The following is a 24842-nucleotide window of genomic DNA, read 5'->3' as shown; positions in this document are numbered from 1 at the left end:
ACCTTAATCCCTCACCGTATTATTCAATACGTAACATATCAAGTGATTTCACTACTCTGCTGAGCGTTCTAGCGCCCTATGTTATGCACGTACACAACGAGTGAGACTCGATGTTGTACGGGAAAGGGTTAAAAGCCCCCGCACACTGCAGACTTTTTCTCAGCCGATAGTTTGGTCGGGTTGGGTTGCTAGTGCGCACACCGAGCCAACCAAACATTCGGGTTGGTCGAGAATGCGCACACTAGCCAACTGTCGATCGAATATTTTCGAAAGACTGTATTTAATTTGTGTTTGACAACGGAGAAGAAAAATCAAAAAGAGATTCCAGGAGCATTGGGTGCATCCCATTCTCAGTGATTCGCACGGCAAGTATGTCGGATGCCAAAATTGAGTCAAAAAACTTCGTTTGTTTGTGCATATATTTTTCGTTTTTGACTGTAAAAGAAGAATTTTAATTTTTGATTCATCCCCTTAAAGTCAGGAAACTCACTTCTCACCCTTCTCACATAACGTCTGGTGACGACTTTCAATGTGGGCCATAATTTGGGCCTCGAACTCGATGTTTACAAAAATGTCCTATTAGAGATAAAATGGCCAATTAAACATGTCGCACTACAGGTCTGTCCAATTAGCAAAATGTCGCATTAAATGTAACTTACTGTATATAATGGAATCACATATAATCAAGTCCGACCAGTATGCTAGTTTTAAAAATATATTTAAGATTTCGGCTCCTTTAAACTTATGTAACTGAGCCTGTAAAAATAAACGAATTTATAAAAAAAAAAAGTCCGACCAGTATTGATAAATTTACTATTTCATGATTTTTTTGCGGACGATTAAAAAAACGATTGATGAAGCGCTCATGAAAATGATTCACAATATTTTTATTGCACCAACATACATTTTTTTTCTGTTCAAAATCACCTGTTCTTTGAATGTTGTTGAAATAGCAGATTTGTTTGAAAACATATGCTTGGTCCCTATAACTACTATTTCAAAAGTAATTTTTCAATGGCACTCTTTGAGAGTGAGCAGGACAGCACTAAAAGCATATATAGTTGAAATCTGTATAATGTATCACGTTGTCATTCTGGTCGCGTGGTCTATCGGGTTGTCAACGTTAAATAGGATGAAAAATTTCACAGCCCATCTTTTAACCTAAAAATGTATTAACTTTGAAAATGATTAATTTCTTTCATGAATCGCGATTACTGTGATAATTATTCGATGTATTCATATTTTGATTTTTCATTATTCGATACAAAATTACTCGACTATTTGAATTAATCGATCGATTAACCGACGTCTCTAGCTGCGAGAACTTTTTTACTCGATTGTCTTTGTGTAGACCAGGGTTGCCAATATTTTTTTTCCAAAAACTGCAACATTTTTCTTAAAAAACTTGTTCCTGTAAAATCGTTCTATTTTAAGAAGCTCGGCTTTGATTTATCTAAAATGATTTGTTTACCTATTCCAATTCTTGAGAATATCATTCGAAGCTTCCATTAATTAACCATTTGAGCAAATAAGAATAACGTTTCCCACCGATTGGTTTTAGAATTCCGGTTATCTTTTCAGGTTTCCCAAAAATAACTCTCCGTCGTTGCGAAAAAATACTCTATGCAAAATATCAGCTCAATCGGACTTAAGGGAGAGTGGCGCAAAGCGGTCAAAGTTTGAGTTTTTTGAAAACCGAAAAATCACCCAAGGGGAAATTGGGGGTTTCGGAAAAAAAATTTGATGCTGAATGTCTTAAAATTGCATGACACGTCGAGATCTTGCGTCATCTTGTCAAAACTCTGGGACTTGTTTTTTTCGGACTACGAGACGAAACATATGGTTTTGGGTGCCAATAAAAATAGTTATATAGATTTTTCATGCGGAACATGCTGCGAAATGTTGATTTGCACGATTGTATACCCTATTCATAACATGAGCTCATTCGAAATTCATTTAATAGTGCAGATGTTAAAATTTGAGTTTTCTTGAAAACCGAAAAATCACTGGAAATTGGGGTTTTCAATGCCAAAAGTCTTAAAATTGCATGACTGGTCGAGATTTACTGTTATCACGAAAAAAAAATTGTCGAAAAAAAAACCATTTTTGTCGATTTTTGACAAAAAAAAATTTGAGATAACTGTAAATCTCGATGAGTAATGCAATTTAAAGACATTTGGAATGAACAAATTTGTTTTGAAACCTAAACCTAAAAACCTAACCTAAAGATAAGCTTTGCCGCATGTTGTGACACATGAGATTTTTAGATTTTCATTTCGTCAAATGGCCGATTGAAGTAAACGGAAGCAATTGGGTTTGGGTTTTATATTCATATCAATTAAAGTAAATGAAGCACTTTGACCCTATTATGACACTCTGAACTTTAGAGGGATTTGGGGACCTGCAACACCTGATGTTTATAAAACTCAAAGCCAGCATAGCAAGTGGGCCCTATGAACCATTTTGGATAACCTTTCTTGTTATGAACATTGAACCAATCGTGGTTGAAACGGTAGATCAATTGATCTGAAATTCATGATGTTTTGGAAGACCTAAAACATCTGATATTTGCATAAATTCAAAAACAGTTTAGCACGTTGCTGCTTAGGTAGGCATCACACGCTCTACGTGCTAACCGTATTGAATTCGGAAGTGTAAACATGAGCAAAATAACACTGAAAGTGTGTAAGAAAAAAAAATGATCCAAGATAAATACACCTTGAGTCAATCGAACAAAAAATGTCAAAAAACAAAATTGTCAAGGAATAAAATTGACAATCTATCAATATTGAATGATACACAATGTGTCATGCAAGTAACCATTCACGGATATATATCCTAACATCGATGGATGATTCAAATACTTGACCGAATGACAGTATCCACTTTTGTTGCGCCAAATGAAAATAGAGAGCGAGGAACAAAACCTGTTGATTGCATATCCAAGCTGTACCAAACATCGCACACCATTTTCGAAGCCTCTATACAAGTTTGTACCACATATATTAGGGTGTCAAAAAAGTCCTGCGGTATTTTTTTTTTAATTTTTATTTGTTTATAAAATTAGTTACAATCATCTGTTTTAAGTCAAATATGCGCCGTTTTGTTCGATGACTTGTTCCCAACGAAATGCCAACTTCATAATACCCCTGTTATAGAAGTTCGCTTTCTTATTGGCAAAAAACTGGGATAGCCAATTTTCACAGGTCTCTTTTGTGGCTAACTTCTGACTAGCTCGTTCGCCATGGACAAAAACAGGTGGTAGTCACTTGGTACAAGGTCCGGACTATACGGCGGATGCAAAAGAACCTCCCATCCGAGCTCCCGGAGCTTCTGGCGCGTCACCACAGAAGTGTGTGGCCTGGCGTTGTCCTGTTGGAAGACAATGCGGCCTCTGTTTATCAAAGATGGCCTCTTCTTCATGAGTGCTTCCTTCAAGCGGTCCAGTTGTTGGCAGTACAGGTCCGAATTGAGCGTTTGGCCATAGGGAAGCAGCTCATAATAGATTATTCCTTGACAATCCCACCCAAACACACAGCAGAACCTTCCTGGCCGTTAATGAGGGCTTGGCCACCGTCTGAGCCGCTACAGGGATTCGACCACGACCGTACGCGCTTCACGTTGTCGTAAGTGACTCACTTTTCATCGCCAGTCACCATCCGCTTCAGAAACGGGTCGATTTTGTTGCGATTCAGCAGCGATTCACATGCATCGATACGGTCAAAGATGTTTTTTTGCGTCAACGTGAGTGGCACCCATACATCGAGCTTCTTTGTGAATCCAAGCTTCTTCAAATGGTTAATAACGGTTTGATGACTTATCTCCAGCTCTTGGCCGATGCTACGGCGGTACTATGCCGGTCTTTCTCGGCTAATTCAGCGATTTTGTCGCAATTTTCGACGACAGGGCTTCCGGAGCGTGGCGCATCTTCGACGACTTCTACACCAGAACGAAAACGATGAAACCATCGTTGTGCGGTGGAAATGGAAACTGTATCGGGTCCATAAACTGCACAAATTTTATTGGCAGCTTGAGATGCATTTTTGCCTTTGTCATAGTAGTACTGTAAAATATGTCGGATTTTCTCTTTATTTTGCTCCATATTTGCGACACTATAACTCACGAACGACTTAACCAAACAAAACACTGTCAAGGACTATATTATAGCGCGCAAAAATACCTTTCCAACAAGCTATAGTATGACTCGATACAATGAATACAACTAGAACTACGCGCTTACAACGACACCTCGCGGAAATACCGCAGGACTTTTTTGACAGCCTAATAGAATCTGAACCTGAATCTGAACATCGTATAATCTGACTACCCTCCCCTGAGCATCTATTTATTTAAATATTCTCAAAGTTTGCACTCTCTGACACCCATGGATCAGGATCTGCTGTATTAATTGAGTATGAACAATTCGCTTTGCGTAGTCCGTATGATGCTCCCGTGGCCGAGAGGTTAGTGTCACATCTAACATGCTGGGGGTCGGATTCATTCCCGTTCAGGCCGGGGAAATTTTTTGTCAAAGAAATTTCCTCCGACTTGCACTGTGCTCACACGTATTCTAGAGCTTGCCACTCAGAATGCATTAAAGCAGTGTTTGGATTTCGATCAAAATCGAATGATACACAATGTGTCATGCAAGTAACCTCTCACGAACATATAACCAAATATGAGAGGATCATTCAGATACTTGTATGAATGACAGTAATCACTTGTGTAACATTACATGATTAAACTAAGAGAGGAACGAAGACTGTTGTTTGCATATTCGAGCTGTATCAAACATCGCAAACCATTTTCGAAGCCTGCATATATCGTCCCGCTCTACTATAGCGAAACCCATTGCACAGACAAGTGCAAAGCAATTAATGATACAAGAAAAATTACGTCATCATTCGGTCACCATTTGCGGAGAGCAACGAATGAGAAAAGAGAGCGGTGTTGCTAGTAAAACTATGCGGTCTATATGAATACACATATTTCAACGGATAGCGGCGTTAAAAATGGAAAATATGATCTGTCTACCCTTCCCTTAGCCTCTATCGAGATAAATAATCATATAGTTTGCACTCTCTGAGACTTAAAAATTCGCTTTGCGTAGTCCGTATGATCCTGCTGTTTCATGATGCATGGAGAGGTCGATATGCATATGTTAGAGGCAAAGAAGAAAATAAACTTTCTGCACCGAAAGCGTTTATGATGGTTCTGCTTGCGTGTCGGTGTATCATGAAGTGCGAATCGATGCAGAGTTGTCTCGTTCTCTTTTGTGTCGTGATTTGCAGTACGTAACAACAAAAGGATGCCGCTGGGGGAAATGATTTGTGTATGATCCTATTTGAACGAACGAAAGCGATTTTTTCAGTGAACGGATCATTTGGCAAACACTGAATTCAAGGCTTGAAATCTCAAATAAGTACATGCTAAGAAAAATGACGCATGTAATACTACGTTGAGACTGCGAAGTTCCTCTAGGAACGTTGGTGCCATTTAAGAAGAAGAAGTTCGTATGATCCTGCTGCTTCATGATGCATGGAGAGGTTCGACATGTAATGAGTTAGAGGCAAAGAATATAGGGCCCTATTATAGAAATCGAGGCGATAAGAATTTTGCTCGTTAGCCCTATTTTACTATTATAGAAATCGAGCAATTCGATAGCACCGAGCGAGTGATAGCTATCGATGCAAGTGTCAGAACTTTTCGAGTTGTTTGGTTCACTTGTTGCATATCTTCAGCGAATTATTTTGTTTTGGTTTGCGTCCCTGATATTTTCCTTTAGGAAACATTTCAGAAACGCTTAAATATATGCAATTTTCAACACATGTTCGTTTGTTTTGATTACTATTTGTTTTACGGTGCTGCCAGAATAGTTTATACAAAGTGTTCGATCCAGCATTAATTATATTAATCATGTTATAATTTACAATGCAGAACTTACTTCCAGCGCATATTTCAGTGGCTGAAAACGAGTGGACAGGCAAATCACCACCAGTTTGAACGACTCGTTGAACCAATGAAAACGAATGTAAACAAGGCTCGAGGTATTTGTGGAGGCAGTTCAAATAGAATCCCGGTTAAGGAAAAGTGGGAGGAATTCAGTGAGGAGCTTAATGTGCTGAGACCATCAATGCATCTTGGTTCAGAATGGCAGAAAGTAAGTGTTTCTTCTACGATACATATAACGTCATAAGTAAATTTTATTATATTCTTTGAATTACTATCAACCGACTTTCCTACCTCAAAATTGCTTATTCCTGTCAGAGTACATTAGTACGTGTTACTTTTGTCAGCAATATTCTTTTTTATTGCTATACTACACCAAACTTTCTATACCATATGCTAAAGCTGAAATGTCTTGCACAACAATAATGATTTTTTTTCAATTGCAGATTTGGATTGACATGAGGTGAAAGGTAGCACATAACGAGCGAGAATTTAGGGCCAAAGGTGGTGGCCTAATACAATAAAGCTATTGACACCGCTACAACAAGAAATCGACGCTAAGAGAGAATTACATGAAAAATAATTGTTTTGCTAAAAAAGGTGGAATTCATGTGTGACTCCTTATGGAATTCCATAGATTGCAGTTGTGAAAACACATGAAAAGATTCCTTTTCTAATAATTATATTTCTTGTAAAGCAAATTGTTCCATGATGTCGTTTTTATTACACATCCATGCATGCATTACGCCCATTAAGCTTCATTCGTTAAGGGTTTCAGTTTTCTCCAAAACATAACCATATTAACACTTTTGGAAATATATAGATATTTATTATTTTCATAGCAGATGTCTCAAAAAAAGATTTGGCATCCTTTCTATAGTGTTTTGTGAAACATTTCAAACTCGTTTCAAAATATTTCAGCGCCGCCACTGACATTCGAGCAGAGTAATGAATCGAGCTGTTTTTCCTCGATTTCTATAATTCCATATTTTACTTGGTGTGATAGTGATAGTGATTGTATCGAACCCTCGATTCGATTTCTATAATAGGACCCATAAACTTTCTGCACTGAAACCGTTCATGACGTTTTGGTTTGCTTGCTCGTGTATCATGAAATGCGAATCGAAGCAGAATTGCCTCGTTCTCTTTTGTGTCATGATTTGTAGCATGTAAAAGCAAATGATTTCTGTAAGATCATATTTGAACAAACGAAAGCGAACTATTCAGTGAAAGGGTTAATCGGCAAACACTGGGCTTGATATAATGGTCGTCAACCCCGAGAGCAGGTCTGCGTTACCGGGAGCCTTCTCGATAGGCACAAAATCGATCTCGAATTTATGCTTAAGTCTGATTTAATGTTCTGCTATCGTCTGAAATATTCTGTGGATAATGTCTGCGTCATCAGCGAAGCAGATAAATTGACTGGATCGATTGAAAATCGTATCTAGCAAATTAAACGCCGCTCAGCTCATAAAACCTTCAAGTGCTATATTGAATAGCAGGCAAGAGAGACCATCATCTTGGTGATTCCCCCTGCGGGATTTGAAAGCATCAGATAATCCCCTCGATATTCCCACACAGCAGCAATATATTTTATCCGTCGTAGCTTCCCGGAGAAGCCTTTTTCGTCCAGAATTCCCCATAGCTCTTTTCGTGTTTTTTCGATTATCTGCGGCTTCTAAGTCGATGAATAGATGGAGCCGGCCTGACAACTTCCCACGAATCTTTTGGTAAGTGGCAATAGACGACGGAAGATGATTCAGAAAAGCACTTTGTAGGCGGCATTCAGGATGGTTATTGCAAGAAAGTTTTCAGTCTCATTTGTCACCTTTCTTGACGATAGGGCAAATAACTCCTTCTTTTCACTCCTCCGGTGGCTGTACTATTCCCAAATTCTGATAATCAGTCGATGCAGACAATTACGCAACTTGATAAGTTGCGCTCCGATGCCATCTTTCCCAGTTGATTTGTTGTTCTTAAGCTGTTTGATGGCATTCTTAACTTCACCTATTGTGGGTGGTATATCATCATCATTTACTGCACCAACGTAATCGCTTCCATAGTTATCTTGATCTTCTACCTGTACGCCATTCAAATGTTCATCGAAGTGCTGCCTTTAAGTTTACGTTCGTTCGTCAGAGTAGTCCCATCCTTATTCCGACAAATCTCGCTCGTGGCAAGAATCCTTTTCGGGTGCAATGAGTTTCCAGTAGAACTTTCGCGTCTCATACGAGCGGTGCAGATGTTCGAGTTCTTCACACGCCTTTTCCTCTTAGCGCCGCTGGACGTAGCATTAGCTCCCACGCAGCGTTCTTCTCTCATAACACTCATCATCGAACCACTCGTACCGTCGTTTACATTCCACGTGTCTGAGAATGTTCTCCGCTACGCTGTTAATGGCTGTTTCAATCATGCTCCAACAGTCCTCAAGAGAAGCTTCGGTAATTTCGTCCTCTTCCGGCAGCGCAGCTTTGACGGAATGTGCGTAGTTTCCGATGACATCTGCTTGCTTCAATCGCGTAAGATTGTTCTTTCTTTCTTTGTTTTCAAGAGGCTTTAAACTTTGAAGTTCATTCGCCTCTAAGATAAGATTGTACCGTTCCGAATCAGCACCGAATGTTGTTCATAAAGGAGAATTTTGGGCGCATCTCAACCACCACTTGGGAATGGTCCGAATCGATGTGAACGCCTCGTTAGGTTCTGACGTCAGTTATGTCCAAGAAATGCCGACCGTCTATCAGAACATGGGCGATCTGAGATGTTGTTAAATTTGGCGATCTTCAGATGTGTTGGTGGAGAAACTTGGATTGGAAGAAGGAACTGCGTACGGCCATATTCTTAGAGGTGGCGAAATCGATGAATCGTAGGCCGTTTGCATTTGTTAACTGGTGTGCGCTGTACATACCAATTACAGGATTGAACTCCTCCTCTTTACCGATCTGAGCATCGAAATCACCGATGATGATCTTGATTAGGGCAGGATTCGTATTCGCGTTACAGCTACACGTAGAATTCATTTTAATCTAACCCGAAGCGCTCATCTTAGCAAGTGCCCCGGTTACCACTAGGCCATGGGGACCATTTTTCATAAAGAGCTCATAAACTAAATTGACATTACCGAACGACATTTTAACTTGCAGCAGTTTAATAATCTTAATTGATATCGTAATAAATTTTCCCACAAGCAACAAGTGAGCTCCAAGATCAAATCGCCGGACTGAAATGCTCAAAACTATGCATGAGAAACTAAAACTGTAGGAAATATACTTACGTTCAGAAAGCTGGACAGAACAATCGATGGTGAACTGTTCAGAACTGGCAAGGGAGTGCCGCTAACACCCCACAGTCCAACGTTTGTGTGAAAGATAGCGCCACGCAGTAGAGCTTCGTCCTTGTAGAAGGTTTTGTCATTTAAAATGCTACACATTGTCAGCAGAGTAGCATGTCCAAGAGCAGTTCCGAACAGGTTTTTCATGATTTTCCACGATGTCGTACAGTATGACTCCCGATTGACTGTTCGGCATAGGATCACTATAAACAGTGTGAGAGTCTCGTTCGGAACGATGGCATAACAGATAAAACAGTCGAGCACAGAGAGACAGCGCAGAATTGTTTGATTATCTTCCACCTTGCATGTGATGTCAAAAATATAGTGCACAATTCCAACTTGAAAGTTCTTTTCCAAACTGGCCGCATTGTACTTCACTAGGTTAACAATCAGGTCCAACAGTGACACGATCAGTCCAGCTTTGTCAATTTGTGGAATCCACTGGACTATAAATGATCCAATTTCCCTTTCGAAGTACTGAATGTTTTTGCCATTCTCAGTCAAGCTTTTCAGCATTTCTAGTCGATATGCAATGTCCTCTGGTTCATCGTGGGTAACGATGACCCGGAAAAATTGTGACCGCATCAGATGCAGATTGTCATACTGTCCTTGGATTAACTTACAGTAGAAATTCAGTGCGACATGTCTCTGTTCGGTAGATTTGTTGACAATTAGATCCTTCGTTAACTGCCACAGTGACTGCACAGCATTCTTCTCCAAACGATATTTCAGAACGTCGTCACTGAAGTCCTTCAGTACCTTACAACGTTGCCCGACAGGTGTTTCCGGCTGCAATTCACGTTCCAGATCCGGCGTTATACAAATAAAACTACGATCTCGGTGCATTGCTGAAAAAAATAAACAAAACGATATAACTAGTCTCCTCTCCCACATAACGGCAATAATCAATATACTTCCGCTTGTTCTCGAATTACGAAAAAACTGCTTCAATTTGTTCAACGCATTGTCTTTATCCTTAGAGCTCATCGTATGCTGTTTTTGTAAAACCGACCCACAAGAGCAAAATATCCAATGGAGTCGGCAAATATACGGTCAGCAGCGAAACAAAAGATATTGGGTGACTTTTTGTTTTCCGTGTTTCTACATTTACAATGGTGTGAAGAAAAAATACGTAAAACGATGCGAAATAAGTGTGCAAGAGGTTCGGTTCTTCTGGTAACGCAAAGAATCGATTCTGCTCAAAAATTCGAAGTTTTAACGCGTTCACAGACGTTCCGATAAACAATAATAACTGTTATTATCACAATTAAACTCCTCCAATAACGAATACCAAACTGTTCGGCAGAATAATGGCACAGCTGAGAAAAAAAGGGATCTGACAGTTCACTTCGTACAACACAGACATATCAGACAGACGAAAATTTCACAATAATATACAAATTTATGGGGTGGGGCAACGAAAATTGAGGTGGAGCAGTAGGCGGAGTCAAAATGTATGGAATAAAGGTGTGACCGTGTCGTCAATAAGTGCGCGAGGGGAAACGGTATAAATATACAGAGGACTGTGGAAAGGGATTTGACTGCAAATAGAGATGTCTAAATTTTTCGTTTATTCAATTGTCGATTAATCGTGGGGTCATTTTTAAATATTCGATTCATTCGAATAATTGTCTTTCAGTATTCGATTAATCGAGCAAATATTTTTTTTTTTATTTCTGTATTATAGTGATTTTCAACACATTTGGCTGGTTCGTCACTTTTACCTTCCATTTCGGAAGAATTTCGGGAGTGAGAATTGAACTCGTGACCCTTAGCGTGAGAGGTATGGATGTTACCGCTACGCCAGATCGCCTCCTCGAGCAAATATTTATTTCTTGTAATCAAAAAGAACAAACATTCATGATAAAAAATATGATGGCATAATTCTAAAAATTACATTAAATATAATTTTGTAATTAACATGGTGCAGAATAATGGTTTTTGAATCAAATGGTATTTCAGTATGTTGATAAATTTACCATTTCATGATTTTGTGAGGACGATTGAAAAAAGAGCACACCATGAGAATAATGCACAATATTTTTATTACACCAACATAATTTTTTTCTGTTCAAAACTACCTATTCTTCGATTGCTGTTGGAATAGCTGATTTGTTTGAATATTTCTGCTTGGTCTCTATAGCTACTAGCTACTATTTATAGAATCATTGACCACTAGTATAGTATATTTTCCTTGGCACTCTGAATTTGGATACTTCTATTTTAGAACGGGAGCTGAGACTACCTTCTTTAAGTCCGCATTTTACTCCTGCAGACCCTTAATTCTTCTTCCCAGTCTCCTCCACCTCCAGGGAATTATTTTTAAACTTCAACCGTAAATGATTTAGCATATCCGATGAATTTCGACGAAACATCATGCCGGTTAACACTCCTATACTCGCGCATAGGTCTGAGAGACCAAGAAATCAATAATTCGTTCATTTCTCAGAAAACATCAACACTACGACATTGCGATTCTCTCTAGCTTCATCATTCGTTGTTCGTCATCGTTTAGCGTATCGTATAAGTTGGTACGAAGGGGACGTATCTCACTTTTTCACCACCTTCGGTCTGAGACACCGACGCGCGTAAAGGAATAACTTTTTTTGGACAAGTGACTTTTTTTCCTATTTTAGAATATTGTTCAATGAAATGTATAAATTAATGTCAGTGACGTGGAATATTTATCAAATATAATGCATAATATCATTTTCGGACTATTCTTATTTGGTTTTAGTCCTTTTGTCACCGGATTGAACAGTAAAGTACAAATGTTTGACATTCGTATAGTTGTTCACTAAATATAATAGTCACGCATATACACACTTGTGAAATAATTGCACTTGCGGAAGAATTGTAAACTGTAGATTATAAATTAATCGGTGGCTTATGGTTATTTTTACCGTTACAGCTTCGGGTTTTTTTCTATAATATATGAGCTGAACAAATCAAGAACAAGTCGCAGGAAGTTCCTAGAAATCCTTTTATATCATCTTTTTATGCCCCATCAAAAACAGGCATTAAGTTTTTGTTAACCAAGAACACAGAAACAAAGAATATTAGATATAGGAAAACTTGAACTTCCAGAAACCTTACAATCGAACAATTAACCGACGTCTCTAACTGCAAAACGCGGGAAAAATACCTCCATCATCGACCGACATCGAAAGTCGATTTATTCTCTTGAGCTGAAACATATAATAAGATAGAGTAGATTACAAACCTAACTTTAACCGTGAAAGACTTACCTTTCAACTTTTCAATGCTCTTATTTCCACCAAAACAATTCCACACACAAAGAGCGAAAAAAAGATATTGCAATATATTGCAGATTGTTGACATACAAAATCGAAGATGAAAGGCCTTTCTCATAAGTCGCGCTACCGTATTGCATCTATCGTGGGCGGAGTATAGAAGTATTCGCAAGCAAAATATGATGTCGCAATTATTGGTAGTCTACCGTTCTGAATCATATTTCAGACGCTTAAGTCATATGATACAGAAAACAGATCTTAACTTTATGCACATTTGGTTGATATTTTCAATAAATTAGTTCAATATGCTTTTAAGTTTTCTACTTTGGTACCTATTTGATTGAAAGCAAAAAAAATCATCGAATAAAATGCTTTTCAAATGAAGTGAATGAGAATCAAACTTCGGACACTATTTATAAAAAAAATCAAATTTCGGACAGATTGAATTCAAATTTCGGACACTTTATTTTGTAATTTTTCGAGCGAAAATTACATTATACTTGGTTATATTTTATATTTAACTGGGAAACTTACCAAGCAATCACAGTAAACTGTAAAAAAAACAATTAGGAGAACTGATGAAACACGGGAGAAATTTAAATGAGGGGCTTAGAATGCAAGGGGTGTAAGTGACTTGATCGATTTCTCTTCATCAACTTTTTCTTTAGTTAATAACTCAATTACAAAAACGTTCCAATTTGAGTTTGCTATAGAATCCGATAGATGAGGTTTTGACCTATCTTCCACATTGTTAATTACAGCTGAGAATGAGTTTGCAGCTAAGTTATGACCTACAGAGAGAGTCGAGGTAGAGAAATCGATCAAATCACTTACACCCCTTTCATTCTAAGCCCCTCAAATGTTAATGAACGAGTAAATGCTATGTACTCATGCAAGGATGCGTCAAATACAAATGATAATGAGTAGTGTTGTGAGATTTTTGCCGATTATGTTATAATTCAAATGTAGTTCTTATTTGAAATGATAGTGAAACCAAGGATAGTCAAACCAAGTCTAAAAAGCAATTGTGATATTAATTTTATAGTTATATCATCAGTGCATTAAGCATTTCAAGATATTAGAACAAAGTGTCCGAAATATGATTCAGAACGGAATATATATTTCGAAGTGTATATGAAAGACACAAAACAATGTTCAAAATACTCACGGTTTCATGATGATTTCTGCTAAATTTAAATATGGTATCGGTTAAATAATGAAAGTTCGTTTGTTTCTATGGTCGTGCTCCAGTTTATTGTATCCTGAAATATTGTGTTTTATTATGAAACGACAATACCTACATCTTATTTTTGTTGTTTCTTGGGACTATCTTTTATTTCGATTCGTTAGTTTGAGGACTGTACCATTCATCTATCACTCGTTCGTTCGCCTTCCTCTTATACACCGATCATCGTACACAGTTCGTTCTGAACTATATGCAGAGTTCAGTCAGCGGTCAGTTCGTTCTGAACTGTACATACAGTTCCGCCAGCGGTTATCGTACATAGTTCGTTTTGAGCAGTGTACACAGCTCATATGAACTGTTGTCCAGTAAAAAATAACAACCGTTCGTATATTTTTTTTTTTGTGAACTAGTTCTATTGAATAGTTCATGAACAGTTTGCCCATCACTCATGCAGTAGCACAGTAAGAGATGGTGTCTGTATGATCTACACAGGTTCCACTAGCGACAGAGAATTTTTTAAAACCCATTCGAGCCACACGATTTTGCAGAGCCGTTTTAACTCCTACGCTTCTCATTGATTTCATGTTTCCTATCAGCAATCGAGGCCCTCTACAGTTCGAGGAAAAAGCAGATACGGATTCGAAGAAAAATACAAATGTATAAAAATACCTCTTCAACGCAGAAATAGATGTGAATGTTTTCACAATCATGATACTGCTGTTTTACGTTACAAGCACCATCAGGAATGGGCAAAAGCTGCATCAACTCGCATAGAAGAGTTGTTTTTGGAAATATCCCCCTTTATTCCGCGCGGCGACTGACGTGAGATTGCTCAAGTCACTGCATTTCCGTAGGCGTGAAATTCGAAGTTGTGTTCTAATTTTTTATCGACTCGAGTGTCAAATAGAAACTAAAAAGTAAGGAGGCTTCCAGAATAAAGCGATAAACTTTTTTTATCTCACGTCACTCGCTGCAAGGAATAAAAGGTATCATCTAACGTCGATGTGTAATATGGGAAAATAGACAGCATTTAAGTACAATTACACCAAAGAAACTTCTGTTTCCAGGACTACCAAAAACACCAATCTTCAAAATATAAATTTTAAAAAACTTAAATAATAAAAATGAATCATAATTGTCATAATGAGCATTTGTGCTCAAACAATCATCAAAATTTGCAATATTTATTTGTGTCTAGCAAATAAATTTCATATTCAATGAAATTCTTGACACTATTTTTTGTTAACCAATTCACATAGGTTTCACAACTGCTACACTTTGACATATGCGCTGGCTGTGGTTCATAAATAGGTTTATTTTTAAAGTGACAGAATTATAGCGATTTCCTTTTTAAAACTGAGTCAGTGCCAAACTGACTCTGTAATAAAAAAACGTTTTCAGTTTCACGAATGCGGTGGTTTAGTCTGATTTGGTTATATTTGCGATTGCAAATGTACAGTGTCGACGTCTGGTAGCGATATTAGTGCTTGGGAGGTAAATTATTCTCTATCAGAAGGGCCAAGTGCAGTGTAAAAATATAAAAGTTTGAATGAAAATTTCTACTTCATATTGTTTGATTACCTAACACATGTAGTCCTGACACTCACTTAACCATTTGTCGATAAATTCCTTCTCGATTTTTGTCGATAAAGGTTTGTTCCACAAATAATTACTATTATAATATAAAATCATCATCAGATACAGTTTTCGTCCAATATTTTCTTGCAATATCGGAAAAAACCTCTTATTTCATCACATAAAATAAACATTCGATACGTTAAAGTAAATTTTCATTCATAATTTTGATTTTGAAAGCATGTTTATTCCACCTGAATATCGTCACCATTATTTTCGCCACCCAAATAAAAGCACACGTAGCCTAATGCCATCTACGCGAATATACTCCTCAAAATCAGAATCCGAATTGGATTACGATTCCAATAATAAAAAAGCAAAAGCCGCAGGTTTTCTATTTTCATAGTCTTTTTATTAGATTTTCCAAAACAATCTTCGGAACTTGACAGTTCAGTATAGTTGTATTGGTGAACCCGAGTGCCATCCCGTGAAACATCTCAGTGTGAAACTAACAGCTTTCGGGTTGAACCTAGTGCGAAACTGGTTTGAAACTGTGTGAATAAAAAAACGTTTTGACAGCAGTTAGTGTGGCACTGGGGTTGGAACCAATGTCCTGGAAAAAAAGGTAATGAAGATGGTAGAGTTTCGAGCGGCACAGCATGCGCTGCCATAACTATTTCTCAAATAGTGACGTCAGTCGTTGTGTTTATCTTCGATTACCCACCGCATCCACGTGAAAATGCTATTTTCAGGAAGTAATCTATTAATTCCGTAAAACGAACGTAAAACGTAAAACGTACATTTTTTTAAGAGCTCTCGCTGAATATGAGGCGAATGTGCTAGCGTGTAGTGAATATTTGTGAAATCACGTCGAAAAAGACGGATAAAAGCAGGGTACGTATATGGAAAGGTAGTCTGGACTGACTAATGCATCAATAGCAAGATGCTAAACTATAGGTGTTTCGTTCTTGACACTTTCATGACAATACCTGAGACGAGTAGCGAGACGTAAGGCTGATTTAGACGATGCCAGTCAGCGCTCCAGTTGAAATATCCAGTGAATAGAGAACAGACACTCTGTTCAAGTTAGAGGCCAATTACTTGTTCGATACTGGTACAAGTAACTTGGACAGAGTGTCTGTTCTCTGTTCACTGGATACCTCAACTAGAGCGCTGACTGGCATCGTCTAAATCAGCCTGTAGCTTTCTGAATTATTTACTTTTTGTTTGGTTGTGTGGTTATGGTTTCATATCAACTCGCTGAGGAAAACAACTGAAGGAAGAAATAAACAAATATATATTCGTGAAAAATAGTGTACTATAGCTGCAATAAGGTATTTATATTATATATTATAACCGCTCCATGTAATGTAATTAAACATACACATACTCTTTACAGATACACAGGTCGAAGGCCACTGATCATTTAACAAGAGCCAAAGGTTGTACCGCTCATGGCAACTCTACACGAGCTGAAGATTGTACCGTCCAGTGACCATTCTACCCTGGATTCCTCGAGTCAAGAGAGACGCACCACGATTGATATGAGGTACAGACTAGGGGGGCGTCGCTGATCAATGGTCAGTTATACTCCAATAGGAAGTATCCCGTGTCGGCCACACATACATAGTACTGGAGACTGCAACATCCCAATTATGAGATCTATGTAATACTAATCTCGAGCCAACCGCGAGTAATCGGTTACATATTACTAACATAGTTGTAAGACAAAAATTGTTAAAATATTGGACTCCCGGCCCCGTCAAGCTACGTGCCTTAATAAAATATATATTTTGGGAAAAAAAATTATATATTATTCAATATTTTTGGGGGACAGTGAGGATTTGATGAGCTTGTGAATGTGATAAAAGTGCTATAAGTCTAAGAAATCTGTTGTCCAACTCCTCCACAGATAATCGTTCATCTCGCGGTTCTCTATCATGCCAAAATTATATTGTGAATATTTTATTTACTTCAGATGCCGTATTATTGTGCAGTAAAAGGATGTGGAAACAAGGTTCTCATAACGAAAAATAACCCGGACATTGTTTACCACACTTTTCTCCGAGATGGAGATAAAAATCAAAAATCAAATCATATACTCACGTCATTTCCATAGAAGCAGTTACGATGATCGACATCAAATGCGCCATGAACTTAATGGTACGAGGAAATATAGTATGTTGAATTCCAAAGTTAAACCTTTTTTCTGCCTTATATGTATCAGCCATTCCATGTCTAACCGATATAGTGGTTCTCCGATTTTCGTGGAAAGTGGTAGATTTGTTCTTTATTGTAAAATATTAGACCCGTCTTTTCTTGTTTTTTTTTATTAGGGCTGTGTGGTATACGTTGCAAATCGTGAATATTGTCACCGGATTAAGGGGATTGTAGTGATGTAGAACGTTGAACTTTTGACTAGTCTGAAATCGATCCACCGCCGCAACAATAAGAAATTTCTCACCGTGCAATTTTTCGAAATGACTGGTATACTCATCGGCAGTGCGGAAATACTCTCGGCATACAAAGCAGCAGCGCAAAGAGGGGTCCAAATTGTGTTTCAGCATACGTTCCACCGTAGTCACATAACGAATTTCCGATAGAAGTCGATTCGCCGCTACCATCTCTTTAATTTCCTTCAAAACTTTGTCGTTTTGTAAAATTGCATCCAGCATACGCAGGAATTTGTTTTGCTTTTTGGAAGTCAACTCTGAAAAATCAACAAATATAATCATTCTTTAGCGGAATAAATATATCAAACCGTCCTACCAGCGTGATTGTTCTGTTCTTGCTGCTCCAGTAGGTTTCGCAACCGCTCCATGTTCAATTTAAAATGATTTGGTCGATTACCATTGGCATGCTGTTGGATTGGCTCATTACGTGTTATCAAATTGTGGTTCATCAGCACCCAGCTCAACTCGTCCATTTTGACACGAGTGTTGCGGCGCAGTTTTATTTTTCGCGTAGTTTCCGTTTGATGATGCCTCCGTCCTTGATCAGATTGTGCCGATAAATTCGTACCACGTACGATTCTATTTCATGCTTTTGCCCTGGTGATAAAACAAAAAAAAATTAACACTCTCTTTTAAATGCTCAATAAAACCACATACGAAAAACGCTGCTTGCTTGGAAAGAAAAGCATTGATTGCGCGGCTAGAAGGTAAAATATACTCAAAACATCCTTCTGCACTGTTTTTAATTCGACCGCTGATTGTAGATATCTGAAAAAGTAGAAGCAATTATGAGAAATTGTTATACGAACAAATCCAGAAAATTACCTGCCTACAGTGAAGCGCGAGCAGCTATTTTGCCTACGAATGCATTTGTCACCAAAAGATATGATTTGCTTTGTAAACAAATTTGTTTTTTCACGAGCAATGGCCGAACAGCAATTTTGACATTGCGGACCACCTATAGTATAACGCCTTGATCAATAGTCTGTGACGTGTTAGCTTTGCAAGTATCAAGCTAGGTAGTGCGGACTGAATCAAACGGCTGTCAAAAAAGATCCAACGTTAATTTTCACATATTCAATAATACTTTGTACATCGCGATGAACGTAAGATTGTATTTGGTATATATATATATATATATATATATATATATATATATATATATATATATATATATATATATATATATATATACAGCCATTTCAACCATCTCAGTGGTTCTCAGATCTTCGTCAAAAGTGGTAATTTTGTTCTTTATCGTAAAACATTAGACTAGTATTTTTTTATTTTTTCATTAGGATACCCAGTTCCATTTTAGGGTGATCCAAAAAATCAATTTCTTTCCACTTTTTCACAAAATGATTTTTTTCAAAAAATTATAACTTTCGAACCACTTAACCGATTTAGATGATCGACGTATCAAATTGAAGCCAATGAGCTTTAATTGAAAAATATTGAGCTTGCAGAGAATTTGGATCCTATTTTCGTAATTATTGATTGTAGTCGTTTTTTAATGTTTTCATGCCTTTGGATTAGGGGGCGCTATATTTTTTAATATTTTTTCTTGAAAGCTGAGAATTTTTTACATAAAATATCTCGATATCAGAGACGTAATTTTTTTCGTTTTCGAAATATGATTTTTCAAAACTAATCGATGGTTCGAAAAACAATTTTTCCCCATTTTTCCCACTACAAAAAGTCATAACTTTTGAACTATTGGACCGATTCATATCATCGACATATCAAATTAAAGCTTACGAGTTATTTTTCTTTGAAAAAATATTACTTTTGCGAAATTTTTGTTTGTTTTTGTATTTATTGATTGAGTTAGTTTTTCATAGTTTTCTCGGTTAAAGATAGGAGCGCTATATTTTTTTATATTTTTTATGGATAGCTGAGGATTATTTACCTTATATAGGATTATTTATTTATTTATATCTCGATATTAGAGATGCTATAATTATCGTTTTTAAATTATTTTTTTTTTTTTATTCTTTATTTGAGAGGTTTTCAGCCTCCTGGGCTGGTTCACCTCTTTATCGACGGCATTGCCGCAAGGTTTCGTTAGGAACAGATTGCACATAAATTATCACATAAAAATTGGACGTAAAAATTTAACACATATAAATCCTTTTGCGAGACATGACTTAACAAAGAACTTGCTGTTTGCTTGTTGGACCAGATGGCATGGATGTCCTCGGACAATGGCTCCAGGCCAGTGGAGAGGAAGCCGTGCCGTTGAAGATGCCGGCGTGTTCTTATTCCCCTTCTTCGTGGAGGGGAAGGAACAAGGATCTTCTTGACTGATCCATTGTTCAGACGCTAGATCTTAAAAAATAGTTCGGCATCTTTTAGGTAGCAGACAAGCGCTGCTACTCTTGCTGGATCGTCCTTCAAGATGTCCCTTACACTCCCGCTGATTCCATGTAGGTTTCGTAGATCATCGAATTTCGGGCAACCACACAAGAAGTGCTCGACGGAGTTGTGGATTTGGCAGAGGTCGCAGAGTAGATGGAAGGGTCCTCTATTGAATCCGTGTGAGACCGAGCAGTGACCGGTCCTCAATCTGGACAGGATTCGTTGTTCTCTCATTCCTTTAACATCGTCAAACCTGACAATCGTGCCCTTGACTTTTCTGAGGAACTGCCCCCTCTCTGCAAACCACCTTTCGGTCCAAAAGGTGCGGAAAGAGTTGGTGATCCACAACTTCACATCGTCAAGCGGCACATCCCGAGTGAAGAACGGTCTGGTGTGACCGATTCCGGCAAACTGGTCGGCCGCTTCATTCCCTGCGATGCCGTTGTGTCCGGGGACCCACATGAGCACAGTGTCGGGCAATATGTTCTTCCTGATGGCCTGTACCCATGGATGTTTGGACCTGGTCGCACCGATGGCATCAATGGCGCTTGCCGAGTCGGAGACGACCAACAACGGCTTGGAAGATGAAGTTGTAGTTGCCTCGAAGATGCCGGCCACTTCACAGTGCACAGTGTCGGGCAATATGTTCTTCCTGATGGCCTGTACCCATGGATGTTTGGACCTGGTCGCACCGATGGCATCAATGGCGCTTGCCGAGTCGGAGACGACCAACAACGGCTTGGAAGATGAAGTTGTAGTTGCCTCGAAGATGCCGGCCACTTCGGCCGAGAAGACCTGGCAGATGTCCGCGAGTTTCTTGCTGGAAATCAGACTATTATTATTATCGCTTACCCCAAATCCAACTCCCGATGGTCCTTTTGAGCCGTCCGAGTATCTGATCTCGTGGAGACGGTATTTTTCTGCTATGATGGCCTTGAAATATTCTAGCAGACCGATCGAGCTCACCCTGGCTCGAAAGTTGTCCCTAATACCGTTCTCGACGAGAACAGTTGGGAACCTCCAGTCGTTCGCACCAAACCAGGATTGTTTTGCCACTGGGGGGAGGTTGGCGTGCGCCACCCGCTGCAGGATCGTGTTGCTAAGGGCGGTCAGGTGGGTCTCCCCTCTACCGCTGGTTTTCGACAAGAAACTGGCAGTCCTGGCTACGATCGCCGAGTTTATGATCAGATCGAAAGGAGGTTCTCCAATTTCGGCGCAATTATAATTTTGTAAATTTAACATGAAGTCTTTGATCAATATTCCTATATGACTAAACTAGACCTATGCGACTAGAATCCAATCTTCCCGCAAGTGTGATATTTTTTCAAATTTCGCTTATTGGCTTGAATTCAATATATCGATCATCTAAATCGCTTCAGTAATTCAAATGTTATAATTTTTTGCAGAAAGTTATATTTGGACAAATGGATAAAAATAATTTTTCAAATCATATCCAAAGAACCAAAAAATAGCATCTCTGATATCGAGATATGTTATGTAAAAAGTTCCAGCTTTCAAGAAAAAATATTAAAAAATATAGCGCCCTCTAGTCCAAAATGATAAAAAAACGACTACAATCAATAATTACTAAAATATAACAATTTTTTTTCGCAAGTTAAATATTTTTTAATAAAAGGCTAGGTCATTAGTTTCAATTTCATATGTCTATTATCTAAATCGGTTCAGCGATTCAAAAGTTATGATTTTCATTTGTGATTTTTGGAAAAAAGTGGAAAAAAATATTTTTCGGACCACCCTAAAATGGAAATGGGCACCCTACTGAAAAAATAAAAAAAAATATAATTACCACTTTTGACGAAAATCTGAGAACCACTATATCGATTTTGCATGGAATGGTTGTATATATATCCAGCAAACGTTGTTCTGTCATAAAAAAATATTTCTAGCGAATATGTTAATTGTAAAATAAAAAATAACTTATGTGTTGTAAGTGTGTTTAAATGTTTCAACGATCTACACATACATACATACATACACATACATACGAGTTGTTAATTTTTATAAAAATCAGTATTTCTCCGTTGATACGTTGGACATCCACCGAGGCTTGCGGTCTTGTCGTTGGTGAAATTTATAAGAAAATGCTGTGTATATTTTCCATCCGCCATGCAAGGCTACACAAGTTTTAGATCACTACACGGCCATGAACCATGCCTGTGGTAACAATATCGAACAGTAACCCATATTTCGTCATAAGCAGACTCGAAAGCAAATGTAAGTTGTTGAAAATAGAATAAAAATTGTTATTCGATGTTGTTTAAATACTTAGAAGACATAGTCCTGACCCTAACTTAACTATTTTTCTATAAATCTCCTTGAATTTCAGCAAAACAATCTTATCCATAACAGAAAATAATTATCAGAGACAATTTTCGTTCAAGATTTTTCCCTACCTGCAGAGGAAGCAATTTTTCATTAATTGTGAATAATCGTATCCTCTCTTCCGTCTGCAATGATGTCAGGCAAAAGTACTTATGTGTATGAGTTCCAAACTTCATACACACCACATGGGCCAACCAGAAAGTCTATAAAATAAATATAATAACTTTTCTGTATTAAGTTGAAATGTAAATACATAGTAGTTATAAGATAGGTTTAAGAATTGAGTTTGATGAGTGTGAGTGTGAACATTGTCAACATATCCTTATATCCAATCCTATTCCTGATAAAAATATGTCACCCTTCTAAACTCGAGTCTACCGCGAGTAATCGGTTTTCTACCTTATTAACAATAGAATTAAAGAAAGTTGTTCATAGATATACAGATATAGTTAATATGTTTAGTTTAGAATTCAGCTCCTTTATATTTTTTTATGTAACTGAGCCTATAAAAATAAACGAATTAATAAAAAATAAAAAAAAACTTTTCTGTATTAAAACTATGGAAAAATGTCATATGGTGAGTCAAATGTCTTTGATGTGATGAATAGAGCCTCTTATTTTTCAAAAACCTGTGAAATATTGTTATATCCAAAAAGTCTACAACAAAAATAAAAAGTGTTTTACAGAAATGTCTGTAAATTTACAAACATATTTGTAAATCTAGCATCTCTGGCTGTCTGAGAATTTATTGCAAGAAATTGCTTGAAAGCATGCATGCATTTGCTTGAAAATAATGTGAATTGAGTCCGCACCACTTAGGTATCAAGGAGCGGTATAATAAATTTATCTCAATAAGTTTATATCTATTGTATTTTAGCTTAATGTATATATTTATTCATTGCAGCCTAAAGATAATCTACTTAGATTCAAAACCTAATCAAAACATGGGGTAAATTGTGGTTCGGTAATTCGGATTTTAGCTTCCTGAAGCTCTATGTAGCTATGTAGTGCTTGAATTAACCCATCAGAACCGGCCGAATCGGTAGGTTTTCCATTAGAGATGTTGATTATGTAATGATGTAATCGAAATAAGCCACGATATAATTGTCATCTGTTAAAAAACAAACAGTTGAATGATTTCATTGGAGTTTTGGCACAAATCATCATTCAAACGTGAGTACTTTCGAGATTGTTTTCTTCCTTCCATATACATTCCATATTGAATGCAAATAATTACGACACGATGTTTTGCTTGCTAATACATATATACTTCGGCCACTGCTCTACCTCTATATGTACTCATTGGGTTGGAACTGAACAAAAACAAATTCGCTATTATGGCGGGTTTACATTATGGAGATCTATAGCTATAGATGGATTTATTCACGTGAAAATAGGTGTAAACGGGTGAGAATAAATATGATACACTTATTCGAGGTATATATAACTTGAATAAATTCAGCATATGTAAACGCTTGTGAATTTCTCACTGGTGAGAAATCACTAAAGTTGTATGCAGTTCTACTTCAGGTGAATAAATTCACCGAAAATATGAATGTATTCATTATAGAAATTCATGCTAGTGTAAACGGTTGCTGCGATTTCTATTGGCGATCTAACGTACAGTAGTAAAAATTGTATAAATATTGACAATGACGGAAATTCGAGAGCACCATCAAAAACAAGTAGAAAAATGCATGGTTCTTGCATGTCAGAACTACCTTGGAAAGTCCGGAAATAAAAGATACGTGATTTGTTTTTCAATTTTAGGTTACCTTATCATCATTTTCTCAGTTCAAAAACAGAATCCAGATGTCTCAACGATTTTACGTTTTGTTTACGTTTTGCGTTAGATCGCCAATAAATCTCATCATATTTCTTCACATAAATATATCACTAGTTTAAACCCACCCTTAGTGGCCAATCAGGCCAATTCGCGTTGACGGCGGAATGGTGTCGACATCTGGATACGACATTTGTTTGTATGAGGCCAACTCTTCTCTATCAGATTAGTCGGCCCTAAGACAGTTTTAATTTAATAAAATTTGTATGAAATTTTTTTCTTGGCTTTATTTAAATACTAGAAGTACATTTTTCTCACCCTAATTTAAACTAATTTGTATGAATTTTCAGATATTTTCACCAAAACTTACCATTATAATATCAAATTATCTTTAGACACAATTTTTGTATGATATTTTTTCAAAGTGATTTTCATTTAAATAGAGTACTAATTTGGTTTGGAAAAACTAATTTTCATTCATAGTTTTTATTTTAAAAGCGTGTACATTTCTTCTGCAAGCCCATACTGTCATGCCTCCCCCATTTCGTAATACGAAGCTCAATGCCGTCAACGCGGATGAACTGCAAAGTTTAAAGCCTCTTAAAAACAAAGA

At 37.5% G+C, this 24842-nt stretch overlaps 2 protein-coding genes across 4 annotated transcripts in view; both read right to left on the bottom strand.

Moving 5' to 3' along the window:
* Positions 1-10613, bottom strand: part of LOC129765005 (tuberin) — a 44049-nt gene extending 33436 nt beyond the window's left edge. For 2 of the 3 annotated variants that reach the window (XM_055764745.1, XM_055764747.1), the window contains exons 1-2: positions 10192-10612; positions 9221-10125 (exon numbers count right to left, since the gene is read on the bottom strand). In XM_055764745.1, the coding sequence (XP_055620720.1) occupies positions 9221-10125; positions 10192-10264 (978 nt within the window). In that variant the 5' untranslated portion in view covers positions 10265-10612. Of the gene's footprint in view, positions 1-9220 lie in introns of all 3 variants that reach the window. The other variant, XM_055764744.1, reaches the window with a different exon arrangement.
* A 6440-nt stretch (positions 10614-17053) lies between these two features.
* Positions 17054-18699, bottom strand: LOC129769185 (uncharacterized). The gene is made up of 4 exons (XM_055771280.1): positions 18571-18699; positions 18403-18513; positions 18062-18342; positions 17054-18002 (listed from the first exon to the last, which is right to left on the bottom strand). Exons 3-4 carry the CDS (start codon positions 18216-18218, stop codon positions 17596-17598), a joined length of 564 nt encoding a protein of 187 aa, XP_055627255.1. The 5' UTR covers positions 18219-18342; positions 18403-18513; positions 18571-18699; the 3' UTR covers positions 17054-17595.
* Between the last annotated feature and the right edge of the window lie 6143 nt (positions 18700-24842).

The sequence above is a fragment of the Toxorhynchites rutilus genome, chromosome 2 (assembly GCF_029784135.1).
Source record: "Toxorhynchites rutilus septentrionalis strain SRP chromosome 2, ASM2978413v1, whole genome shotgun sequence".
Lineage (NCBI taxonomy): Eukaryota > Metazoa > Arthropoda > Insecta > Diptera > Culicidae > Toxorhynchites > Toxorhynchites rutilus.
This window is presented reverse-complemented; position numbering and strand designations above follow the sequence as displayed.

What these genes read in the sequence shown, in the direction of transcription:
- LOC129769185 (XM_055771280.1), bottom strand. Translation starts at nt 18,218, where the DNA reads ATGGACGAGTTGAGCTGGGTGCTGATGAACCACAATTTGATAACACGT. An exon ending in AGAACAGAACAATCACGCTG is followed by an intron (nt 18,003 to 18,061) that starts GTAGGACGGTTT and finishes TTGATTTTTCAG; the next exon opens with AGTTGACTTCCAAAAAGCAA.